Here is a 22,713-nt window from a genome sequence, read left to right on the forward strand (position 1 = left end):
GTAAGATTATAATGAACCACCTTATCAAGTGATCTAGTCATATAGTGTATACAATTATTAATTTGTATTACTATGATTTTCTATTCAGAATTAATTTTAAGATTATATGAAGTATTAGAGATATAGTTTGAAACAAGTGTGGATTTGTTCGTATTGGCTAGATTAGCATGGCTGTGATAACGTAACTAACTACTGGAACGTAAGACTCATGAATGTTGCTAAACAAAAAATAGATTCTTTGAATCATATTACATCATATATATATACTTCATATATCATGGTATAATTACAGATAATATTTGCAGCAAAAGCATGTAATCATGATTCAACGCCCCATCGATCAGACACAGCGATTATATTATAGTCGAATTTGCGATGGCTTTGTGCTCATTCAATTTTCACTGATAAATCTCTAGAGCGACCTTGAGCTTCAGAGGAACTCAATTAGTTCTGTTAGTTATAATCAGCATAGCTAAAAAGGTATAGTGTTGCACTTACTTGAACTTTCACTTCACTTCTCTTTAGTGTAACGGTTTGCTAACTCCCCCCTAAAAATCAGAATGTCTGGTTTTGCAGACACCATTTGTCACAGAGCATACACAAGTTAGTGGATAGATGTGAGTAGCAGAGAAAGAGAAAGTGGGGGAAAGCATTTTACACAGTGAATGTGACATTATGCTTTGAAGGATATTTGTGAAAGTATTTGAGTGTCTTTGTTTAAAAATTGTAAGATCTTACATTTCACGCAGTCTTGGGAGTTTCCCTATTGTTGGAGGAAGTGCTCCTTCAAAGTTGTTCTTCTCCAAATGCCTTAGATTTAACAATGATCAAAGAAAAAAAAGGGTGTTAACGTCTAGGTAAATTACTTTGGACAATTTAAGAAATCTAAAAATTATGAATAATGTGGTCACGTACAAAGTTTCTAAATCCTTCAGTCCACTCAAGTCTGGGATGACGCCTGAGAGTTTGTTTCCCCCAAGCCACCTGTAAGCAAATGTTCACAAATTGACACGATTCAGAGGTTAGAAACAACAAAAAGAAGGAATAACTCGGGGCATTTTATGTAAAATGGCAGCATTCCATACAGATGAGCTAGTGCACTTAGATTGTCAATGGTTGGAGGAAGTATCCCAGAAATCCCGGCATTTGTCAAGTTCCTTCACATATACAAAAACCAAAAATGTGATCGTGAATTACCATCATAAAAAAGCACAAGAACTAACAATTGTTACTAGATAGTAGATTCGTTATTCCAATCATTTACTATGAATTGAGTCAAATGAAATGAAAAAGCAGACATCACTGGAATCTAACTAGTGCTGTAGCTTATTGGTGAACTTACAGTGTCAAGACTCGTGCATGAAAACCGTTAGAGCATGTAACCCCAGTCCACGAATTTCCCTTAGGAAGGCAAGGATCGCCGTTCCAATCAGGAGGTGGATTCTGAATGCTTCTTGCCAAATCCTCCATTGCAATTACTATGGATCACCACAAAAATTAAAAGATTAGAACTAGTAGCATCATGATGAAATGTATCTCATACGGGCAGAATGATATTGAAAAATATCTAGATGAGTAAGTTACCATCTCTAGTGTGAGTTCGACCACCAAGAGGTAGAATCTGATAAATTTCTCCAGCATTGATGACAGGACCAACTGGTACTCCTACAGAAGGGGTCAATGAAATTTTGGTCTGCCCAAAAAGTGGCCATTGTGCAGCATAAACAGTGAGACCCTTAGAGGTGACATTAAGGTTAGAAAAGAAGAGGTGGCCATTAATGAAAACGTCAAAAGCCCTCCAGCTGTAAGGGCTTGGTTGTCTGTTGTCTTGGAAATAGAGACAAATGTAGTAGTAGGTGCTTGGAAGGGGCATAGAGGGCCACTCAATCTCAAGAGTCTTCCCTCGACTAGTGGTAACTCCTGTGTTGAATACTTTAACTGGAGGGAGGTTCCAAAAGTCTGAAGAAGTTACATTTGATTGGCTTTCCACAACAGGATTCTGGTCCTTGTGTGGTTGCCATATCCGGTTGAATTTGTCATCTGGAAAACTAGCTCCACAAATAAACAACATCTCAATGATCAGAAATCTTCAAATCTCTAAACCTTAATCTTCACTGTTTAATCAACCCCATACTCTAGAGAAAAATAAAGAGGTGAAAGATTGATGTATTTACCCAATGATATCTTCACCTCCAAAGACACTTCTGGCAACGGTTACAAGGGCATACTTGGAGAAATCAGTGGGATTATACAAAGAGGGTTCCAAGATCCTGACCTCCAGGGCCGAAATGAAGGGGCTTGAGTTACCAGTGTGTGAGTTCCTGGCCAAGCAGACGCTCAAGGTCTTCCCCGATGGCACCACCGTGATGTCAAAGTATGAGCTAAGACCTTTGGCATAGTCCTCAGTCGTGTTCACAACGCCCCATCTTGTCCCTTCAACGATTTGTTCGAACACTGGAGGCTGCGTCCCTCCATCGAATCCTCCGTAGTAGTACATGGTCTTCACCAGATATTTGCTTCCTTTGATCACCGGCAATGAATAGCAATATTTTCTGGCCGACGCATCGGGAAAGTAACGCAGCGTGGACAGTGTGGGCAACAAACCAGGCTTGTTAATGGGGCTGGTGTTTCCCACCTTGATGTAGCTTCCATCAGGAACATATTTCAGATCGTCTACCGTTACCTCCTTCGAGCCCCCGCAGTCTAAATAATACCCTGCATCCATGAATCCATCGTGTTACAAACTCACAAACACCTTCATGCATTTATATCTGAACTTATGACCACCAACTGTTTGTTTATATTATCGAAGATAGGTTTGCAATTTCAATCACAATGTTAAGCTTTATAGAGTCCCTCTATGCTTTATAGAGTCCCTCTATGATCCTGTGAATGATCTGTGCATGCGGTCATGACATAACAAAATCATAAAGACATGAAAAAGCATGAAATTGTGTGCATATTGATGCAAGCATTGAGAAAAGGAGGATTAAGCTATGAAAATGGTGAATGCAGAAAATGTATACCTAAAGGTGGGACAGAAGTTTGGGCGGAGTAGGCTAGGACAGGAAGAGTGACAAGCCATAGGAGGAAGACGGAGGGGCTCATGCTGTCATAAACCACCGCCCCACCAGAAAGCTTGCGATTTGGGAAGCTTTTTTGGTGGTTTTGTTCAAAACGGAAGAGAAAGAGGCATGGCCTGGTTCATCGTTCAGAAGGCTCTCCTCAAAGATAGTGATGGTCATGCCTTGACTTGGTCCCACACCAATCCACTGTGTAATTTACAAAGCGACATTGCCGATGGCTCGTATTAATTAGAATATAATATTTTTCTATTTTTTTATTTATCTCTTATTGTAATTGTTCAAATCTCCTGCAGGTTGAATAAACATTTGTTTTTAATTATTTTTGTTAAATTATTTTTTTAGTCCTTTATTTGTGAAGAAATTTCAATTTGGTACTCAAGTTTTTCGTTATCTCAATTTGGTTCTCATTTTCTTAAAAATGTTTCAATTTGGTCATTATCGTTAATTTTGACTAGACGGTGTTAAAAGTCAACGTGTCAATTTCTGATTTTTTGAATTTTTTGAATTCTTTTTAACTTTTTAACTTTTTTTATTTTTTTTATTTTTTTTTATTTTTTTTTATTTTTACATGTGACACTTCACAGTTGTGTCATGTGTCAAAATGACTCAATTTGGTCTCTATATTTGTTTTTAGTTTCAATTTAGTCCCAATTTTTATAAAAATGAAGCAGTATTATTCCTCCTTATATTGATACTCAATTTAATCTTTGTATACAACTTATGATGATATTTTTAATAAAATTAACGTTTTTATTAAATATTTGTAGAAATATTTTTAAACAAAGTTAAACCCCAAACTTAATTTCAAAAATTAACAATTTTGTCATTATATATAAAGGCATCAAGTGTATCATATTATACAAACTTAGTGAAGACACTACTACAGTTTTGACTTTTTAACTCGCTCTTTATGCCTCGGTTGTACAGCAAATGAGGCATATAAACACACGGTGGCAATTTTGAAATTTTTCAATCTTTAATGTCTCGGTTATTTCAATACCCGAGGCAAAAACTTACATTATGCCTCGGTTCACTCAAACCCGAGGCCTAATGTCTGTCAATATTTTTAATTCTCCCGTCATTTTTAATTTTTCAATTAAACGAAAAGGGTTTTGTCTCGGTTGTTTAAGACCCGAGGCATAAACTTCACACTGCTTTGATTTTATTTGCACTACAGGAAGGTGGAAAGTTTAGGTTAAATAAACCAAAATCAACCACAATCCTCGTCTTCCTCTTTGCACCGCATTCTTCCTCATTTTCTCTAACACTTCAAACTTTCTTTCTCTCCATCTCCAAAATCAAACCCAATCATTTCCAAAGTTTCAAACTTTCTTTCTCTCCAACATCTCAGATCCAACATTCAATCTCAAAGGTAAGATCTTTCAATGAGGGACGTTGCGGTAGCATCGCTGGCCATCTGACGCGCCACCACCATTGCGCACACTGACGTCGTGGAGACATGGCGGAAGCAAAGGGACTTTGGTTCGCCGGTGCTGCTCGTCGCTGCACCACAGACGACAAACGCACGCCGCCACACGCAGTGAGGGACTCTGGTTCGCCGGTGCTGCTCGTCGCCTCTGGTTCGCCTTCATTGTCGTCTCCGTTTGAAGTTCCGACGCCATCATCCTCCGTTCGAAGGATAGCGTTTTCGTCGAACAGGCATGAGGCGCAGAACAGTGAGGTGTTTGGGATTTATTTGGTGAGACCAGATGGGAGTGGGTTGCGGAGGGTGGAGGTGGCTAAAAGGGTGGAGGGTAAGAGGGAGAGGTTGAATCACGTGTGCTTCAGTGGCGACGGAGAGTGGCTGCTGTTCACGGCGAACTTGGGTGGCGTGACCGCGGAGCCGATTGGGTTGCCGAACCAGTTTCAGCCGTATGGGGATCTTCCCGACAATGGTGGTCGGGAAGATGAAGATGAGATAATGGTGAAAAAAGGGTTCTAAAATGGCCACTGTTTTTGTGCTTTGGGTGCGTGAGTGTTTATGTGTAATAGACATTGAATCTGATAATGGAACTCAGGTAGAAAGGCTGGGTTGTTTTAATTTTTATTTTATTTTTAATGTCTATATTAGGCCTCGGTTATTCTAGAACCGAGGCAGTAATGATTGAATATGCCTCAGGTGTAAACCGAGGCAGAAAGGTAACATTTTTTACCTCGGCAATATATACCTCGGGTCTCAAACCGGGGCCAAAAGACTAAAATAACCGCGGCAGAAACTCTTTCCTGCACTAGTGAGATTAAAAATCAAATAACTTGTCACACATAAGTTTAGGAACTAAATTTTAAGTTCAAAACAAAATCAAAGTCTAATGTTTTGTATAAAATTTAAAGTTAATTGGTGTCTTTCTTTAAGCATATAGTACATGAAAAATGAATCCTTTGAAAATCTTAAATAATAATAAAATACTAAATTAAATTATTTAATTAAAAGATAAATTGAATTAGTCGGTATAAAAATAATAAAATCGGCTATAACATAATAGTATAAATTTAAGTGTAGGAATGACAAATAAACTCATTTTTGTGATATTATTTGAATTCATTCTCGGTTTAAGAGTGAATCATTGAGTAAGTACATATATTTGTATGAATAATATTCAATGTTTTCAACAACGTATCATGTTTTTGTTTCCATACCCCTTTCAATATTTAAATTTGTCCTCATTTTCATTTCTGTTTGAATTAATAAAGGTATAATTATTGATATAGTCCCCTAATTTTTTTGTTTGGTTCAATTTAATCATTTCCATTAAATTGGATTTAACACCGTGTTCGTACATGACACGTATCAAACTATGAAATTTTCAATTTTTTTTTATTTTATAGGTAACTTAAAAGTATATATATATATATATATATATATATATATATATATATATATATATATATATATATATATATATGAAAACCATTAGTTGACTACTTTAACTTATCACTTTTCTTTACCACTTACCATGGCATGGCTTATGGCTTTTTAATTTTGATTTTCAATTTAATTTTAAGTTGTCCATGTTGCCAGAGGAAATTCAAAGTCCATTATGTGTATGGGCATGTTTTGGACTGAAAAGTCCCCATTGAACCCCAATCTGGAAGCTGCCATTTTTGAACCCCATTCCTTTGCATCTAGCAAGGCTCCCACGAAGAACCTTCCCAGCAAGAAGCCATCGCGAAACTGACACCGAAGAACCCATTCTTTCCTCTAAGTTTTCAAAAACAACACTTCTTCCCTTCTCCTTTGAACTCTATAACCCATAACCTTAATGTTTTGAAGACAACCCCTTCTCCCTTCTTTTCTTTGGTCTAAAGTTTTCAAGTTGTAACCCAAGACTTTTGTTCTTCATATTTTTGTGTTGTTGTTGCGTGGCATTGGGGGTTTTGTGGAGATGAAGGTTGTGATTCATCTTCTTCCTTACCAGAGATTGCGACTTTTGCTTTCATCTTCTTCGTCGACATTTTCTATTTTCTTGCTCGCCAAAGATTGGGGCTTTTGCTGTCGTCGGCGTTTAAGGTTTGTGGAAAAACTTCCCTGACCCATTTTTAAAATTAATTTGCAACTCAAGAGCAATTAATTTGTAATCCACCAAAGACTTTTTGCACAAATAAAAGTTAACAAATTTAGAAAGTGTAGGACGAAACATAATTCCCTCCCTCACATTGTAAACCTCACTTGTGCATACCAATACCATACCCCATCTTATTTCTTCTAAACCAAATATAAGTGCATTTGGAAAAAAACTTTTGTGGCCGATTTTTAAAATTAACTAGCAACTTAAGAGCAATTAAATTGTTACCCGCCAAAGACTTTTTGCACAAATAAAAGTTGACAAATTTTAAAACTGCAGGAGGAAACACAATTCCCTCTCTCACATGGTGGACCGCACCTGTGCACATAAATACCACACCCTATCCCAGTTCTTCTAAACAAGCTATATGTGCATTTGGAGAAAAACTTTCCTGACCCATTTTTAAATTTAACTTGCAACTCAAGAACAATTAAGTTATAACCCATAAAAGACTTCTTGCAGTAATAAAAGTTCACAAATTTGGAAAGTGCAGGAGTAAACACAATTCCTTCCCATATGTTGTGGACCCAACCTGTGCACGCCAATACCACACCTCATCCTAGTTCCTCTAAACCAACTATAAGTGCATTTGAGAGAAAACTTTCCTAACCCATTTTTAAAATTAACTTGCAAGTCAAGAGCAATTAACTTGTAACCCATAAAGGACTTTTTGTACAAAAAAAAAATACAGATTTGGAAAGTGAAAGAGGAAACACAATTCCCTCCCATACATGGTGGACCCCACCTGTTCACACCAATACCACACTCCTTCCCAGTTATTCTAAACTAGCTATAAGTGCATTTGGGGAAAAACTTCCCTATCCCATTTTTAAAATTAACTTGTAAGTCAAGAGCAATTAACTTGTAACCAACGAAAGAATTTTTGTTAAAAAAAAATTTACAGATTTGGAAATTGTAGGAGGAAACACAATTCACTTCCATACATGGTGGAACAAACTTGTGCATACTAATACCACACCCCGTTTAAGTTCTTCTAAACTAGGTATAAGTGCATTTTCAAAAAGAAAAAAACTTGCCTTTAACTTTTTCCAAACTAAGTGCAACTTAAGACAGATCAAATGGTAACCTACCAATGACTTTTTGTACAATAAAACATGGACGGTTTTGGAAAGGGCAAGAGGAAACACAATCATCTCCCTAACAGATATCTGAATATAACTTGTAAGACAAGGGCAATTAACTTGTAACCCACAAAGGACTTTGTGCAAAATAAAATGTTGATAGTTTTGGAAACTACGGTACATATATGTGAAATTAATGTGCAACTTAAGACAAATTAACTTGTTACCCATACAATACCTTTTGCACAAATATATTATAAGTGTTTGGATAATTCAATAAAGAATAGAATTAACTTCCTAACATGTTAGACAACACTTGTGTACACACACAACTTTTACTTTGAAAAGCTACGAACCTATGATTCTCACTTACAAATCATAACATGTAATATTATAACCTATGATTCTCACTTACAACTTTTACTTTTTTAACTTACATTGTTCATCGATAAAAAGGTCATAACTTAGTCAAATAATATAGCCTTTAAACTTCCTTCTAAAATTTAAACATTTCTAACAATTTCACATTTCAAAACAATTTCCAACTATTTATTCAACTTCCTCCTCCCATAACTCCCAAATGGAGTTTGAATAGCACAACTTTTGTAGCGTCTACATGGTTGATGCTTCATTCGCGCATACATGTTGTTTTCCTTCAATAGCTCATTGTCTTCATTCCTTTTTCGACCTTTGTCATCTTCATCAACTTGGTCATCCGACCAAACAGTGTTCTTTCAATACAAAGAATTTGTTATGATGTTAATTTGTTATTCAAAGAACCAACATATTGCATCTGACATGAATGTCTTAAATAAAAATCTAGATCCACCAAGGAAACACCACAATTAAGCCATTATTCAATAAATATGTTGAAGCTAATAAAATACTTTCAAAACTATTACCTTCCTCTTTGTGCTACAATTACCATCTCCACTAACATTACTCATGATTCACAAATCATATCTTCACTTCACCAAAAGTAATCTAAATTAAATATCACAGTTAAAACCCCTAACATCAGAAAATTTTCCCATATGCACCACGGTGGTCACAGACAGTTTTACAAGAAGTAGTGGACATCATAAATCAAAGGATTCAAACCACAAAATAAAAATAATCAACCATTTCCTTCCAATGAAACGATATAGGGGTCACAGGGGATATATTACTCATGCAATGCTACAACTTCTCCAACATACATAAACGCACACAATTATCACTTCCTCACTTCAGTAAACAAAGTGCATTTTCATAAATAAAGGGCATTCACATAAATGCTTCGAATACATAAACATATTACTTAAACCAAGCTCAACCAATGCTACAACAATTCTCAGGAAACAACACATTCACAACGAAGGGCATCCCAAAATGGAGGAAAAACATACCTAAAAAAAACAAGATTCATCGTGGTCTGAACAACACTGAATACTACACCTTTTAAACACCAATGAAGCAACCCAAATTTCCACACCAGGTTGATACCAATGCCCCTTTTACAGTTCCTTGCAGCAATCTCGGATGGGAAGCTTCATGGGTGGGAGGCTTCGTTAGTGGAAAAGAAGAGAAAAAATAAGGATAATGGCCAATTATGGTTCGAAAACCACTAACCTAGTTTCGTGATTGGAGTACAGCCATCGCAAAAACCAAATTCCTTCTTCCAAAGAGGCTACGTGGGTGGGAACGAAGAAAGAAAATGGAAGGGTATGAAACTAGCAAACCTGGTTTTCAAATTAGAGGACAATCATCACGAAAGTGAAATGAGTTGAAGGAAGACCATCAAAGCTTTCACGATTACTTTTTCCAAGGAGGCTTATTCAGTGTGGGTTTCTTGATTGCTTCTTACTGGGAAGGTTCTTCGGTGGGAGCCTTGGTGGGTGCAAAGGAATGAGGTTTGAAAATGGAAACTTCCAGATTAGGGTTCGAGAATGGGATTTTTCAATCCAAAACATGTCCACGAGCACAATGGACTTTGAATTTTCTCTGGCAACATGGACAACTTAAAATTAAATTCAAAATCAAAATTAAAATGCCACAGTAAGTGATAAAATAAAGTAGACAACTAATCATTTTCCATATATATATATATATATTATTAAATAAGATCCCAATTTTTATATTTATATAAATTAATATATAATTTAAACTATTTTTTTCATTTAAATATATTTTATATATTTTACGCTCCCAAATTTTTTTATACATCTATATAAAATTTTGACACCCCTAAAACATTTGTTGAAGATCTATCACTATATATATATATATATATGTGTGTGTGTGTGTGTGTGTGTGAAATACTATGTGTACTTATAGGTTTCGAAGCTCTATGATGTTTGTCATAAAAACTAATAATATCAAGATAATGTCACATAATATCAACAAAAATAACTTACCGTATATATGAATAATAATAATGTGATAACTTATCTAATTAAACATATATTCTATGGATAAATGGTACAAAAGAAAACCATAACATATTCAAACTACTGAGATTTGGTCATATATTTTGTTAATATATGAATACTTTCACCAACAAATATATGTTAGAGTATTATTTAACCACTTTAGGTTAATAATGTTGAATGGGCCTTATTGGACCATGTAACGTAGCATATTTGTTTGACTAGGTAGGTATAAGCCCCCAAGCTCAGAAGTTTGATTAACATGTAATGAGTATTGGTTGTGGTTGTAACTGACCCTTTGGCTGAGTTGTAGTCGTCTTTATGTTTGCAGGTGGATTGGCCGTTTAACCGAACTATATACGGTTGTCTTTGATCGAGTTGAACTTACTATTAACTTAGGTCTTTCTTAATCGAATTGTGGTGATTGTCTTTTGACTGTGGATACTAGCTTAAGAAAACTCTATTATCGCCTTATCTGAGCGAGCTTTCTTGTATGAGTATTGCTAACTTAGGAAGACTTTACTTTGTATTACTGACTTAAGCAAGCTTTGTTTCGTGTTACCGACTTAGGCAGGTCGTAGTGCTTATGTCGCTTGTACGAGTAAGTAAGAGGTGTGACCGACTTCCCTCATTAGAGATTCTAGGTATACATGGGTTCTGGATGAGGTGACTTCTTATGCCTCCAAGACAATTTCTTCTGAGAAATTCGTCAATCTTATGGTTACTTTCAAATTTTGCCCTAAGGGGATTACTGTCCTGCCTTGTTCCTTAAGGGGGAGGGTTTTCTCTAGGACTGGTGAGAAAAAGGACAATTTTGTCTTCATTTATGAGTTCTTTAGTGACTTTGACATCTCTTTTCCTTTGATTGACTTTGAGCATGTTCTTCTTTTTGTGCTTTTTGTGGCTCCCAATCCACTCTACCCCGATAGTTAGGTTTTGTTAAGTCTTTTGAAGTAGTATATGACCAACTCAATCTGACCCCCACTCCTTATATGTTCATGCACTTCTACCAAATGAATCTTGGGGCTAAAGTCAGTTGGGTATCTCTAAATGGTGCCCAACACGACCCTTTGTTTACCGTATATACACTATCTTTTAAGAAGTTTTAAACTAGACCCTTTAAGTTGAAGGCTTTGTCTGATGAGGACGATCTCAAACACTTTTTGTTTCTTGATATTCAAAAGTCGAGGTTTCCCTTCAACTAGAGTCATCCTAAGGTGTTGAACTTCTACTTCAGCTTCCTTGGTCGATCTCCAGTCGAGAAGTACTTCACATCCCACATCCTAAGGATCTTACTGCTCTCTTTGAGGGTAAGGCTGATGATATTTTACAATAGTTTTGCTTATAAATTCAAACACTCCTTTTTCGTTTTATTTTTGCGGAGATCATGTCAGATGCTTTGACTGCAAGAAGTACATCACTTGATAAAAAATCATACAAAGAACAAAGAATAAAACTTATAATAATTGAAATTTAACACAGACCTTTCATCTTTTGAACTTCAATATATATATGATGGTGATAACAAACATTCATGACAATTATATTAAATTATTATATTATAGTAAATAAAATTAATTTAGACAATTATAGTGATAAAATTACACATATGATAATGAGTTAGAAAATAAAAATAATTATATAAAAAATATCAAACTGGGCCGCAGTTGACACCTTTTTAAAAGCGTACCAAACTGACACATCAGAACGAAAGTGGGTACCAACCGGCTAATTCAACCTTAAAACAATTTGATAAATCATTGAATGAAATCTAAGAAAGGAAAACAAATATATAGTTAAGGGTATGAAAAGATGAAAAAGATCTTAGAAATCTAAGAAAACTTTTCAATATTAACCTAGCCGAACGATTGAGAAATAATAAAAATTGTTTTAGCGAGATGAAGGAGTTCTTCAAATGAAAAAAAAAACTAATAATAATAGAGTAAAGAAGACAAGTTTTTTATATTACCTAGTAAATGTTATGCTATTGATCACTTAAATTGATAGGGGTAAACATTCTCACGTGAAAAGAAAATATCAAATAAACAAAAATATTAAAAAGAGTAAAAATATTCAAATGTGAGAAATAAAAAATATTTAATTGACATATATCCTTTGGACATGATTGCATAAAGCTTGTGATGAGAGGAAAAATATCTTGGAGATGCGAATGAATTTGATGACAAACTAAACAATTAAAAGAATAAAAAATATAAGGATACTCAATAGACTATGAGTATTTCAATAATTTAAACGGGGACGGAATAGGGTGGGGATGGGTGTAACATCCCTAGGGAATATTACTTAATTAAATAATTAAAGATATAAAATGAAATTAAATCAACCAGATATTATTATTCCCAAACGCAGGAAATTTAAAATTTAATATCCAATGCGACAAAATCCAAATGAAATTAAACCAAAAGTCATTACAAGTTCCAATGTTCCAAATAAAACCATGAAAACATAGTAAAATTCCTAGCTCTAATCCCAGCTAGCCCTCACTCCGTCGCCTGAGCATCTTCAGCATCACCTGTATCATTATCTGCTCCCGTGTAACGAATCACACGATCATCGCCAAACACAAACAAAAAGGGTGAGCTGATAAAATTAGAAATAGCATATACAATAACTAGAAGAAAAGTAATACACCCATCTTATTCTTTCTAATTAGTTCTTGGCCAAGACCTTAAACCCCAAGGCTTTTCAGCCTTCAAATCACACAAATGGTTAGCCTTGGACTCACGAATATGATGCTCACACGAACCTTGCTGTTCGTGCTCCTGCCTCTATGAATCTCCCTGCTTGTAGTCCTGCCCTACAAACCTCCCCGCTCGTAGTCCTGCTCTATGGACCTACCCGACCATAGTCCAACACATGTGATCCACCAGTCACGTACCTCCCCGCACACAGCATCTCTCAAGCGTGCGCACGAAACATACAAACCTACCTCGCTCGTAACCCCACATGAGAGTAATTGGATATGAACCCCCCCCCCCCCCCCGCTCATATCATTACATGTTAACCACCATCCATGAACCTACCCTCTCATATCATCACATGTTAACCACCATCCATGATCCTACCCGCTCATGGCACAACATTTCCCGATCCAAGTATAGTATCTTTCCGTTAAAACATCACACAAACAAGCCATGGACTGCAACGTTATTGCCTGGCGCAGCCTAAGCGCCGCTAGGCAAAATCTGCCTAGACCGCCTAGAGGAACCCCCTTGTCGCCAGGCGCCAACCTCTCGCAGACCCACTGTTGTGGTGTCTATCGCCTGGCGGACCACACCCTGCCGCTAGGCGCAAGAGTGACAGTAATTCTCCCCTGGTACTCTTATCGCCTGGCACACCTACCCGTGCCGCCAAGCGCCATATCAGTAGCAGACAACTATTGTTTTAGCACCTCAAATGGTCTGACTTGCAGTATACTCCACTCCTAAAGATTCAAATAGACACTCCTCCATCACAATTACATTATGGGTAGTCTGCAACTCTCATATGTTCATGCACCTACCCCTTACAATTGTTAATCCATCATCCCTTCAAGGTTTCTAAGTTGTCAAGGGCTTTAACATAGTATAATAAGTACATCCATGTCTATGGTAATAACCAACAATCCACTATCTTACGTCAAACATTCCAAATATACTGCACTACAATGAATAAAACCTTCCTCCCAATATTCTTAATTACTTTCATAGAATTCCTACTTACCACACCCAATATAGCATAACCACATATCACCCCTCTATGCATATGAGCCACGAATGACACCTAAAGTCCATAATTATGATCAACAATTATAAAAAACACGTAAGTAAAGAACTAGGATTCCAAAACCTGAAACTTTTATTTGGAATTATCCTTCTCCCTTTCTTTCCTTAACATTCCTTCCAACACACCATAACATAGTCATACTTTCCAACCTATTACCATTCACATACTCAATTCCCATAAGTATATTATCCTTTCCCGTGTCATCATTTTATTTCTAATACCACTCACGACCTCTTCCCTCATGACCAACCAAAATTAATACAACATTGTGCCATTGTTCCCGTCATCGCCTGGCGGCAAGCTAAGTGTTGCCAAGCGGTACATCAGAACCTAGGAAACCCCCAAGTTGTTGTACCTGCGATATACCCAAGATATCCAGAACTCGATCCAGACACCAAATTCAATACAACACAATAATTCACACATGATTTACCAACCCAATGTCCTATGATATTATTTCCTCTAACTTGCACATACCATGAGCCATAATAATTCAAAATTCGAATTCTACCCTTCCAAAACCCCACCTCTATCCATGATTAATCATCAAGAGTATTCCCACAGCACCATCAAAATCCCAATTCTAAAAGTTTCATACTATTAACACATAGCATCATACACAAGATCACAATCAGAAGTCCCAATGACCCCTGCGCAAAACACAAGCCAAGAAAAAATGCGAACAATGTCGCATCGCCTGGCAGATGTTCATCGTCGCCAGGCGGTTCATACCAGAACCAAGAACAAAACCAACATCCGATGTGTCGCCTAGCGGCAGGGGTTGAGTCACCAAGCAGTTTCTGGGAAAAATCCAGGAACCCCAAAAAAGACAGTGCAGAATCGAGTGGGATCATGCAATATTTCATGGTAATGCACATTTATTCGAATACGAACTAAAAACATAAGAGACAACTCCCCTTACCTGGAATTCGCACTCCAATTGGCCCTCTAGCTCACGTCCTTAGGATGTCCAAAAGTTTCCCTTTTCTTCTTCACACAAAACTCCACTCTACCTCTCCCAAAACTCCAAAAACTCCTCTGCAATCCACTCTTGCCAATACTCTCAACAATAGTCCCGTTTTTGCCTCACTCTCACCAATCTCATTACTCTTAATTACTCCTTAATGATTGTTAATGGTCCAAAAACGAAAATTAAAGTTAATCCTATGGTTAATTGCTATTCAAAGTCAATTATGGCCATTCTCTACCTTTCTTGGCTGCCACTTTTGTAGCTAGGGTTTTCCTCTGCCTTCTCACATTCCCACCAAGAATAAAATTAGGCTAAAAAAGAAAGTTTTAGTTTCGTTCCTACCAAGGCTTGAACCCACAACCCTTTAATCACAAAGCAAGTGCACAACCAATTCAACCAAATCATGTTTCATGATAATTCCTATAATTTTAGGATTTCATTATCACTACTCACATTCAAGAATATCCATAAAATAATGCACAAGTCAAAATAACATACAATTGGCACACATAGGACTCGAACCCAAGTCCTCTCAAAAATTGACCCTATTGAAATTTATAAAATATTTTCATCCCAACCCGGCCCAAACCCGTGGTGGGTTGAGTTGGCTTGCGGGTTCCAATCCATTTTGACAACTCTACTAAATGCTTTTGGGGTTCAGATGTTGGGTTTAGATTCCTGATTGATATGTGTCGATTGAAGTTTAATGTCTGATTATGTCAACAACTCTGATTATGAATGAATGTCTCTTTTTGAGTGATTAATTCACGTGAAACTTAATTTATATGCGCGACCTTTCTCTTTTCTTCTATTTGAGATGCTATTATTCTTATCTTTGTAATTAGAAATATCTTTCTTAAGCTTTTAATTCTCTTATTTAAAAGAAAGAAAAATTATAAATTATATTATTTCTTTTACATAATTATTGAATATCATGTCAAGTCTTGGATTTGCTTGATAATTAAAATACTCATTCATAGGCTTTTAATTCTCTTATTTTAAAAATATAAAATATAAAAAATAAAAATTATAAATTATTTCTTTTATATAATTATTGAATATCATGTCGAAGTCTTAGATTTTCTTAATAACTAAGTCTTTTATCATGTTGAATATCAAATTCTTTTGATAATAAAAAAAATATTAGAATCTAAAATAAAAAATTTATAAATTATAAATTATACTTCTTTTTTTATCATTTTTGGATATCATGTCAAATCTTGGATTTGCTTGATAATTTAATCATGTTGAACCTCAAATTCTCTTCATAATAAAAATATTAAAATCTAAAATTAAAAAAAAATATCAAACAACAAATATTTTTGCAAAGAACTATGTGATCCTTGATTTTCCAAGTGAAGATACGTAGGAGCGAGGTACAATCCTTGTCGAGCCAAAAAACTAAAAAATAATTTTGCCTTTTATCTTTATTATTATATGTATGTATTTATTTTGTTTGATTTTTAGGGAATAGCAAATATTTTAAAAAATATATTTTTATCTTGCATACTTAATTAAAGGGAATTGTCTTAGGACAAACGTTGTGGGATGCTAATACCTTCCCCACACATAACCGACTCCCGAACCCAAATTTAGTTCCAAAGTATATTCTTTTTTTTAAGGTTTTTCTATAATTTTCCATAATAAACTATGGTGGTGACTCCTCTATATCTTTTAAATTATTTTCTTCGTCCCGCTGTGATTTTAGTTGCGACATCGAGCTTCTTCTACAGCTTGGTGAGGATGACTTTGTTGGCGACCTTAGACTGCCCATTGGCTTTGAGATGCTCAATTGACGAGAGTTGGTGCCTTATGCCGAGTTGGCTCAACAACGGTTCGAAGTCACTATCGATGAACTATTTGTTGTTATTGGTGACTATGGAGTGTGTCAGCCTGTGTCGACATATGATTTTTTTTCAACAAAACTTTTGAACTTGTTGGGCTAAGATGATGGGCAATGTTTCCGCTTCTATCCACTTAGTGAAATAGTCTATGACCACGATGAGAAAATTGACTTGTCATTTTACTAGTGGAAAAAGGCTTATGTCCATCCTGTGTAGCGAATGGCCAGGGAGTTGTTATAGTGTTCAATTTCTCGAGCAACACCTAAGGTAAGGTGTAAAACCCGAAAAATTTAAATAAATAATAAATATTTAATTAGCATTAATTGTGGATCGAAAGTATCTTTGAGAGAATTAATTGTCAAGTAATAGAAAAGGAGCAATGGTAGCTCAAGTAGTTGAGTGTGTTAGGTAGTGTTGAAAGGTCTTGGGTTTGAATCTTGTGTATATGCCATTTATGAGGTATTTTAATTAATTGGTTTCTTTTTCATGTATCCATAGACGTGAGATGAGATCTTACAACTATATGTGTGCATGAAATGTCATGAAACATGGAATGACGTATTGGTTGTGCATATGCTTGATAATAGGAGGGATGTAAGTTTGGACGTTGGCTAGCGCAAAATAGTTCTTTTTCACGTTTTAAGTTTTTAAAGTTGTGGAGAACTTAGGAAAACCCTATACGTCTTTAGAGGTAGAGAGGGGTAGCAATTACAAGATGGGAATGGACAAAAACCTTCATGTGATATTTTGGGTTTTTCGTGCTGTGTATTGATATGATGGGTGAATTGTTGCACGAACAAAAATGAGGGTTCATGTTAGGGTTTGAGGATGGATTTGAAATCTCATATTCAGGGTTTAATTCTTGTAAAGTTGCAATTATATGAGTAATTGGATGTGTATGATTGTTGAATTCATGTGGTTTTCATTCAATTGGATGACTAGGCGAGTTGTGGTGATTTTTGGGACTGTTGCAGGTGAAGGAATCTGATTTTTGTCCAAGAACTTTGATGCACTGCCTGACGGCAAGTATGTGCCGCCAGGCGACGTGTGGAGTGCAATAGAGTGTGTAATTTTGTTTGTTGGTGTTGTGGGACGGGTTTATATTGGGATCTTTTGACTCACACATGTGATGGGGATGTACATTGAATCAATTTGTATTGTAGTATACGTAATGCATGGGGTATGATTGTATGATGATGCTAAAAAAATGGAATTAGTATGAGGTATTGGACTAATGGCCTGGTGTAGATGCATTTGAGGTATTTTATGGCCTTACATAAGTGGAGACATTATGTAGTTGTTGGTTTTGATTCATTAAGAGAGCATGATTTTTTTTTTTAAATTAAAGTGCTAATTGTGAAGTGATGAAGACATGTGTAACTAAATGTATAAATTATTGGTGTATGGAATATGTGAATTTGCAATTGAGTGTTGTTGTTTGACATCTCCTAAGAGCATGAGTTATTGTAACATCCCGCCAGGATATTACTGATATATAATTAAATAAATGAAATAAATAAAATCTTGTGTTTAATAATACCTCATTTTCCCAAGACGCGGGAAAATTTAAAACTTTATTAAATGGGCGAATAAAGTATACAACGTTCATTACAAAACCAAAATCCACAATATTATCAAGTCACCCGTCAGGGTTTACATATGTTTTCAAAAACAAGTGAATAAACGCAATAATTTCCCCAAGTCAATCCCCTCTCCGCGACTAGGCTGCACCCGAGCCACCTGCATCACCAACATCTGCTCCCGTGTACCGCGTACACGATCATCGCCAAACACACGCAGATAGGGTGAGCTTAACAATTAAATCACATGTATAAAGTTGCAGAAATATAAGCATATAAACACAATATATCATACATAACATCAACATATCACATTGCCCAGTTCTTTAATTTCTGCCATCTGACCTCCAATCAGATTATTCGTGTTCTACAACGACTAAGGATTACTTCAAGGTGACTTGCTGCCATACCTATCGGCCACAACCGATAGAGCACGTGCGGGAAAACATGCTACGGATCATACACCGCAACGCCAGATAGAGTTCCCATATACGAACAAAGTCCGCATCGTCCCAAGACTACCAAACTCGTCAGCCAACAACTAAGGAGGGCAATCTCTCTGGACCCATCTATACTGGCCACAACCAGCACACTCACACCGGCAACACTCGCCAACCCGAGCCACAACTCCAGGGTTCCTCGTGTTCATCCGCCATCCCGAGCCACAACTCAAGAGATGCTATTCTGAGCCACAACTCAAGGAATACCACGTGCTTAACCCCTATCCCGAGCCACAACTCAAGGGATACGTTCCGAGCCACAACTCAAGGAACACCAGCAATCTCACCCTTAAAGCATCACTAGACGCACTGTAGATCACAATTTCATAAATGAAATTCAAAGCTGCAGCAGTATAAATGGCCTGGCAAGGGACACGTGTCGCCAGGCGCTGCCAGCTCCCAGACCGCCTGGCGGGTGTCGCGTACCGCCAGGCGCTAAGCGCCTCAAAACACATGATCCTAATCGCCACCGCCTAGCGGTTAAGTCGCTACCGCCCGGCGCCAACGCTCCTGGACGTCACTGTTGTTGCTCCGTTCGCCTGGCAGAATCTCCCTCTCCGCCATGCGCCACTCACTCTAGAGCCACTTGTGTATTGGCTATCGCCTGGCGGTCTCAGCCCTGCCGCCAGGCGCCATATCAATATGTTGCACAGTACTATCTTTAGATTGCTCAACCAGAGTACACCATGACTCAATTCAGCCAACGTCACTACGTAATTTCCTTCTAATCCTCTTACACTCACTCCCAATAGCTAACCCATTACACAAATTCTACACTTTCATTTGGGTTTGCTACCGCTACTTATAAGAGAGTAATATGGTTTAACTCTATTATTTAACACATGAGACGTACCCTCAAGCATTTCCTACCCCTATTACCTCTGATTTATCCAGCTATGAATATAGTAGTACTAGGGCCAATATCTATCACCATTTCGATAACTACCTTTACTCTCAGGATCCAAAGCTAGCATTATCAATTAACTTTAAGTTCCTCCCATTCAGTCGTTATTACCCAACACAGAATTCTGATTTATCGAACCTCAGGTTCATTAGTGCGACATTAATTTTTATTCTATACAACCATTACACCTCCAGCAGTTTGCATCTTATCCTTCCGTTCTTTCCAAATCATATAATCTCCTCCTATACTCTCTCCTCACATCTTTCCTCTTCACCCTCCAACTTGCTTTCCAATACAGCCACTACCCTCACTGTTCCACGCGACCACTCACCCAAGTCTCACTGCCGCGGGATTTCTGGGCATTTCCCAGTCTCACAGCCCCTGCGTAATGATCCCCTTCAAATTTGAAGGCTCTCTTATCTCTTTCGCAACCCATTTTCTCCAAGAACCCGATGATAATGTTACTCTGCACTACATAGTCTAATTTCCAACAAACCAGTTACATTACAATTAACTTCTGTAAATCCTAATCCTACCAATCTGCTAGTACCCTCACCCTAACCATTTCATTACACTGTTTCATCAAATCAGACCATGCATTTCGTTGGATTACACAAACAATCAAGTTTAATCGTCCCTGGTACCACTCCTCCTCGAGTTCCTCGATCCATTCCCTCCCAAAACCCCAAAAAAACAGAGAAAAATCGAGCTCAACGGCTCGCATCGCTTGGCGGGAATTTATCACCGCCAGGCAGTTCAATAGAACGCCCAGAAACACAGTGACAGGTTTGCGTCGCCTGGCGGTACAGGGTTTCACCGCCAGGCGGTTCCTTCAGGAACCCAGAATTACACACACACATATGAGCCGCCTGGCGGCTATGCAAAGCCCGCCAGGCGGTTTTTGGAAATTTCCCAGAACCCAGAATTTTACCAGAACAGCAATGATCATACATCAAGACTAACATATTATTCGAGAATTAAGATAATAACAAAGTCAAAAGCGGAGACCAGCCTCCCTAACCTGGAATTCCTTCGCTTAAATTGAATTGTTTGAGATACTCCAATGATCACTACGTCTCCCCCTTCTTGATGTGGTCACTCAAACCTCACCAGAACCTTACTCAAACCTCACCAATCTCTCTGATTTTCGTGCTCTAATTCAGGTTGCTATTTCAGTTTGCCAAAACCTTCCCTATGGCCACTTTTTACCCTTTTAAACTTGGCTTTTAGTAGAGTTTAATTACCCAAAACGAAATTTACCTAATGGTACTGTTAACTACCATTAAATTGACCTTTATGATCTGTTTTTCAGCTACCCAAGGCTGCCTCTCAACTATCTAGGGTTTTTCCCAACCTTTCATATTCAATTCAAAGCCAAAATGCCAAAAATAATGTTTTTAGTTTAGTTCTCCAAGGTTTGAACCCATAACCATTCAATCACAAAGTAATTACACCACCAATTCAACCAAGTCATGTTTCATGCTTAACAAATCCAATTCAGACCTCATATCATACCAGAACATAATTACATAGATTTAAATAATAAAACAATAACACAAAAGTTAGCATACATAGGACTCGAACCCAAGTCCTCTCACACAATTTAAGTACTCTCAACCAGTTGAGCTAGTACTTTTCCACGTCATACCAACCATAATTTAATGTCATAATTATTTCCCCTCCCGTATTTATTAATTAATTAATTAATTAATTAATTAAATTCTACGGCTCTTACAGTTATTCATAGTTTAAGGTGAGGGTTGGCATGGTTTCAAATTGCAAATCCTATATAAACATACATGAAGGATGCATATGTTGAGTGATAATGTAAAATTGTTTCACGTGTAATGTATAGATATGTAACTTGGTAATCTGGACTTACGCATGAGATGTTTGAGGTGTTAAAATCTGATTTTTTGGTGCAAAAACTAGTGGTTGCACGTTATTGGTATAACACCTGGCGGCACAAAGGAGGCCGTTAAGCGATAAGAGGAAACCAGCGGGTCTTGGAGCAGGTGTCGCCCGATGGCGAGTTGAGACCGCCATGCAATCTATATTGCAATGTTGTTTGGCGACGCCTAGGTAGTGTCAGGCGATAGTGCAGTGGTAGTGTGTGTTTGTGTTTAGTTTTGCATGCCTCGTGGTGATGGTTCTTGGTCTGGGATATGCTTGCATGGATTACGAGCGTAGAGGTTCGTAATAGAGTTAGAATCGCGTAATTAATACAGACGCGGAGGATCGTATTGGATGTACTCTTATGTGGGGATACAAGTAGGGAGGTTTGTATGTTCCATGCTCACACTTAAGGCTATTATGAGTAGGGAGGTTCATAACAGTTGGTGTTCACGCGTGTTGGACTACGAGCGAGAATGTTCGTATAGCTTGAAGTACAAGCGAGGAGGTTCGTAGAGTTGAACTACGAGCAAGGAGGTTCGTATAGTTGGTCCACGAACGGGCAGGTTCTTGGAAGCATATGGAATCCCTAAGACCATGGTCGAGTATGTGCATGATATGATTAGATGTGCTAGTCTCATATAGGTTATGAAATTATGGCTGCATTGGTACCTTGTGTGGTAAGGTCTTTAAGTTTTGAGTCTTGGTAAGTGAAAAGTTATTGCTTTTGGGTGAGGTATTCTTGTGGATTGTGCATATTTATATTCTGTTGAGCTCACTCTTTCTATTTGTGTTTGACAATGATTGTGTAACTTGTCACACGGGAACATATGTTATTCCAAGCGATGATGGTGAGGCATAGAGCCGAAGTGAGGGCTAGCTTGGGGAATCTTATTAAAGAAAACACGATTTGAAATATTTTGTATTTTCTTTATGTGATTTTTTATTGTTGAGTTGTATTAAATAAATTATGAGGTAATGTTAATTCATACGCTTTTAAGTCTTGAATTTTCCCGCCCTTGAGAATGGTATTAGAAGAATTAAATTTTATTTTCAATTATAATTACTTTACCAAGTAAAATCCGATTGAGGTGTTA

General features: G+C 37.1%; 1 protein-coding gene and 1 long non-coding RNA gene across 4 annotated transcripts; both read right to left on the bottom strand.

Annotated features, from left to right (window-relative positions):
- Positions 1 to 215: 215 nt before the first annotated feature.
- On the bottom strand, positions 216 to 3,265 carry LOC114176865 (Leucine-rich repeat (LRR) family protein). Of its 3 annotated transcripts, none has more exons than XR_003603075.2 (9): positions 3,027 to 3,265; positions 2,175 to 2,715; positions 1,585 to 2,048; positions 1,343 to 1,478; positions 1,086 to 1,157; positions 916 to 984; positions 739 to 810; positions 499 to 564; positions 216 to 422 (listed from the first exon to the last, which is right to left on the bottom strand). XR_003603075.2 is itself a non-coding variant. In XM_028062045.2 (8 exons), exons 1-8 carry the CDS (start codon positions 3,106 to 3,108, stop codon positions 549 to 551), a joined length of 1,452 nt encoding a protein of 483 aa, XP_027917846.1. In that variant the 5' UTR covers positions 3,109 to 3,265; the 3' UTR covers positions 216 to 548. The 3 variants fall into 3 exon arrangements, 1 of the variants encoding a protein (XP_027917846.1); XR_003603074.2 differs by having other exon boundaries at positions 216 to 428; XM_028062045.2 differs by having other exon boundaries at positions 216 to 564.
- A 4,835-nt stretch (positions 3,266 to 8,100) lies between these two features.
- On the bottom strand, positions 8,101 to 9,680 carry LOC114178904 (uncharacterized). The gene is made up of 3 exons (XR_003603397.2): positions 9,343 to 9,680; positions 9,120 to 9,260; positions 8,101 to 8,462 (listed from the first exon to the last, which is right to left on the bottom strand). It is a non-coding gene; the product is annotated as an uncharacterized LOC114178904 (long non-coding RNA).
- Positions 9,681 to 22,713: the final 13,033 nt, after the last annotated feature.

This window comes from Vigna unguiculata, chromosome 3, assembly GCF_037176805.1.
Source record: "Vigna unguiculata cultivar grain cowpea cultivar isolate G323 ecotype 2 chromosome 3, ASM3717680v1, whole genome shotgun sequence".
Lineage (NCBI taxonomy): Eukaryota > Viridiplantae > Streptophyta > Magnoliopsida > Fabales > Fabaceae > Vigna > Vigna unguiculata.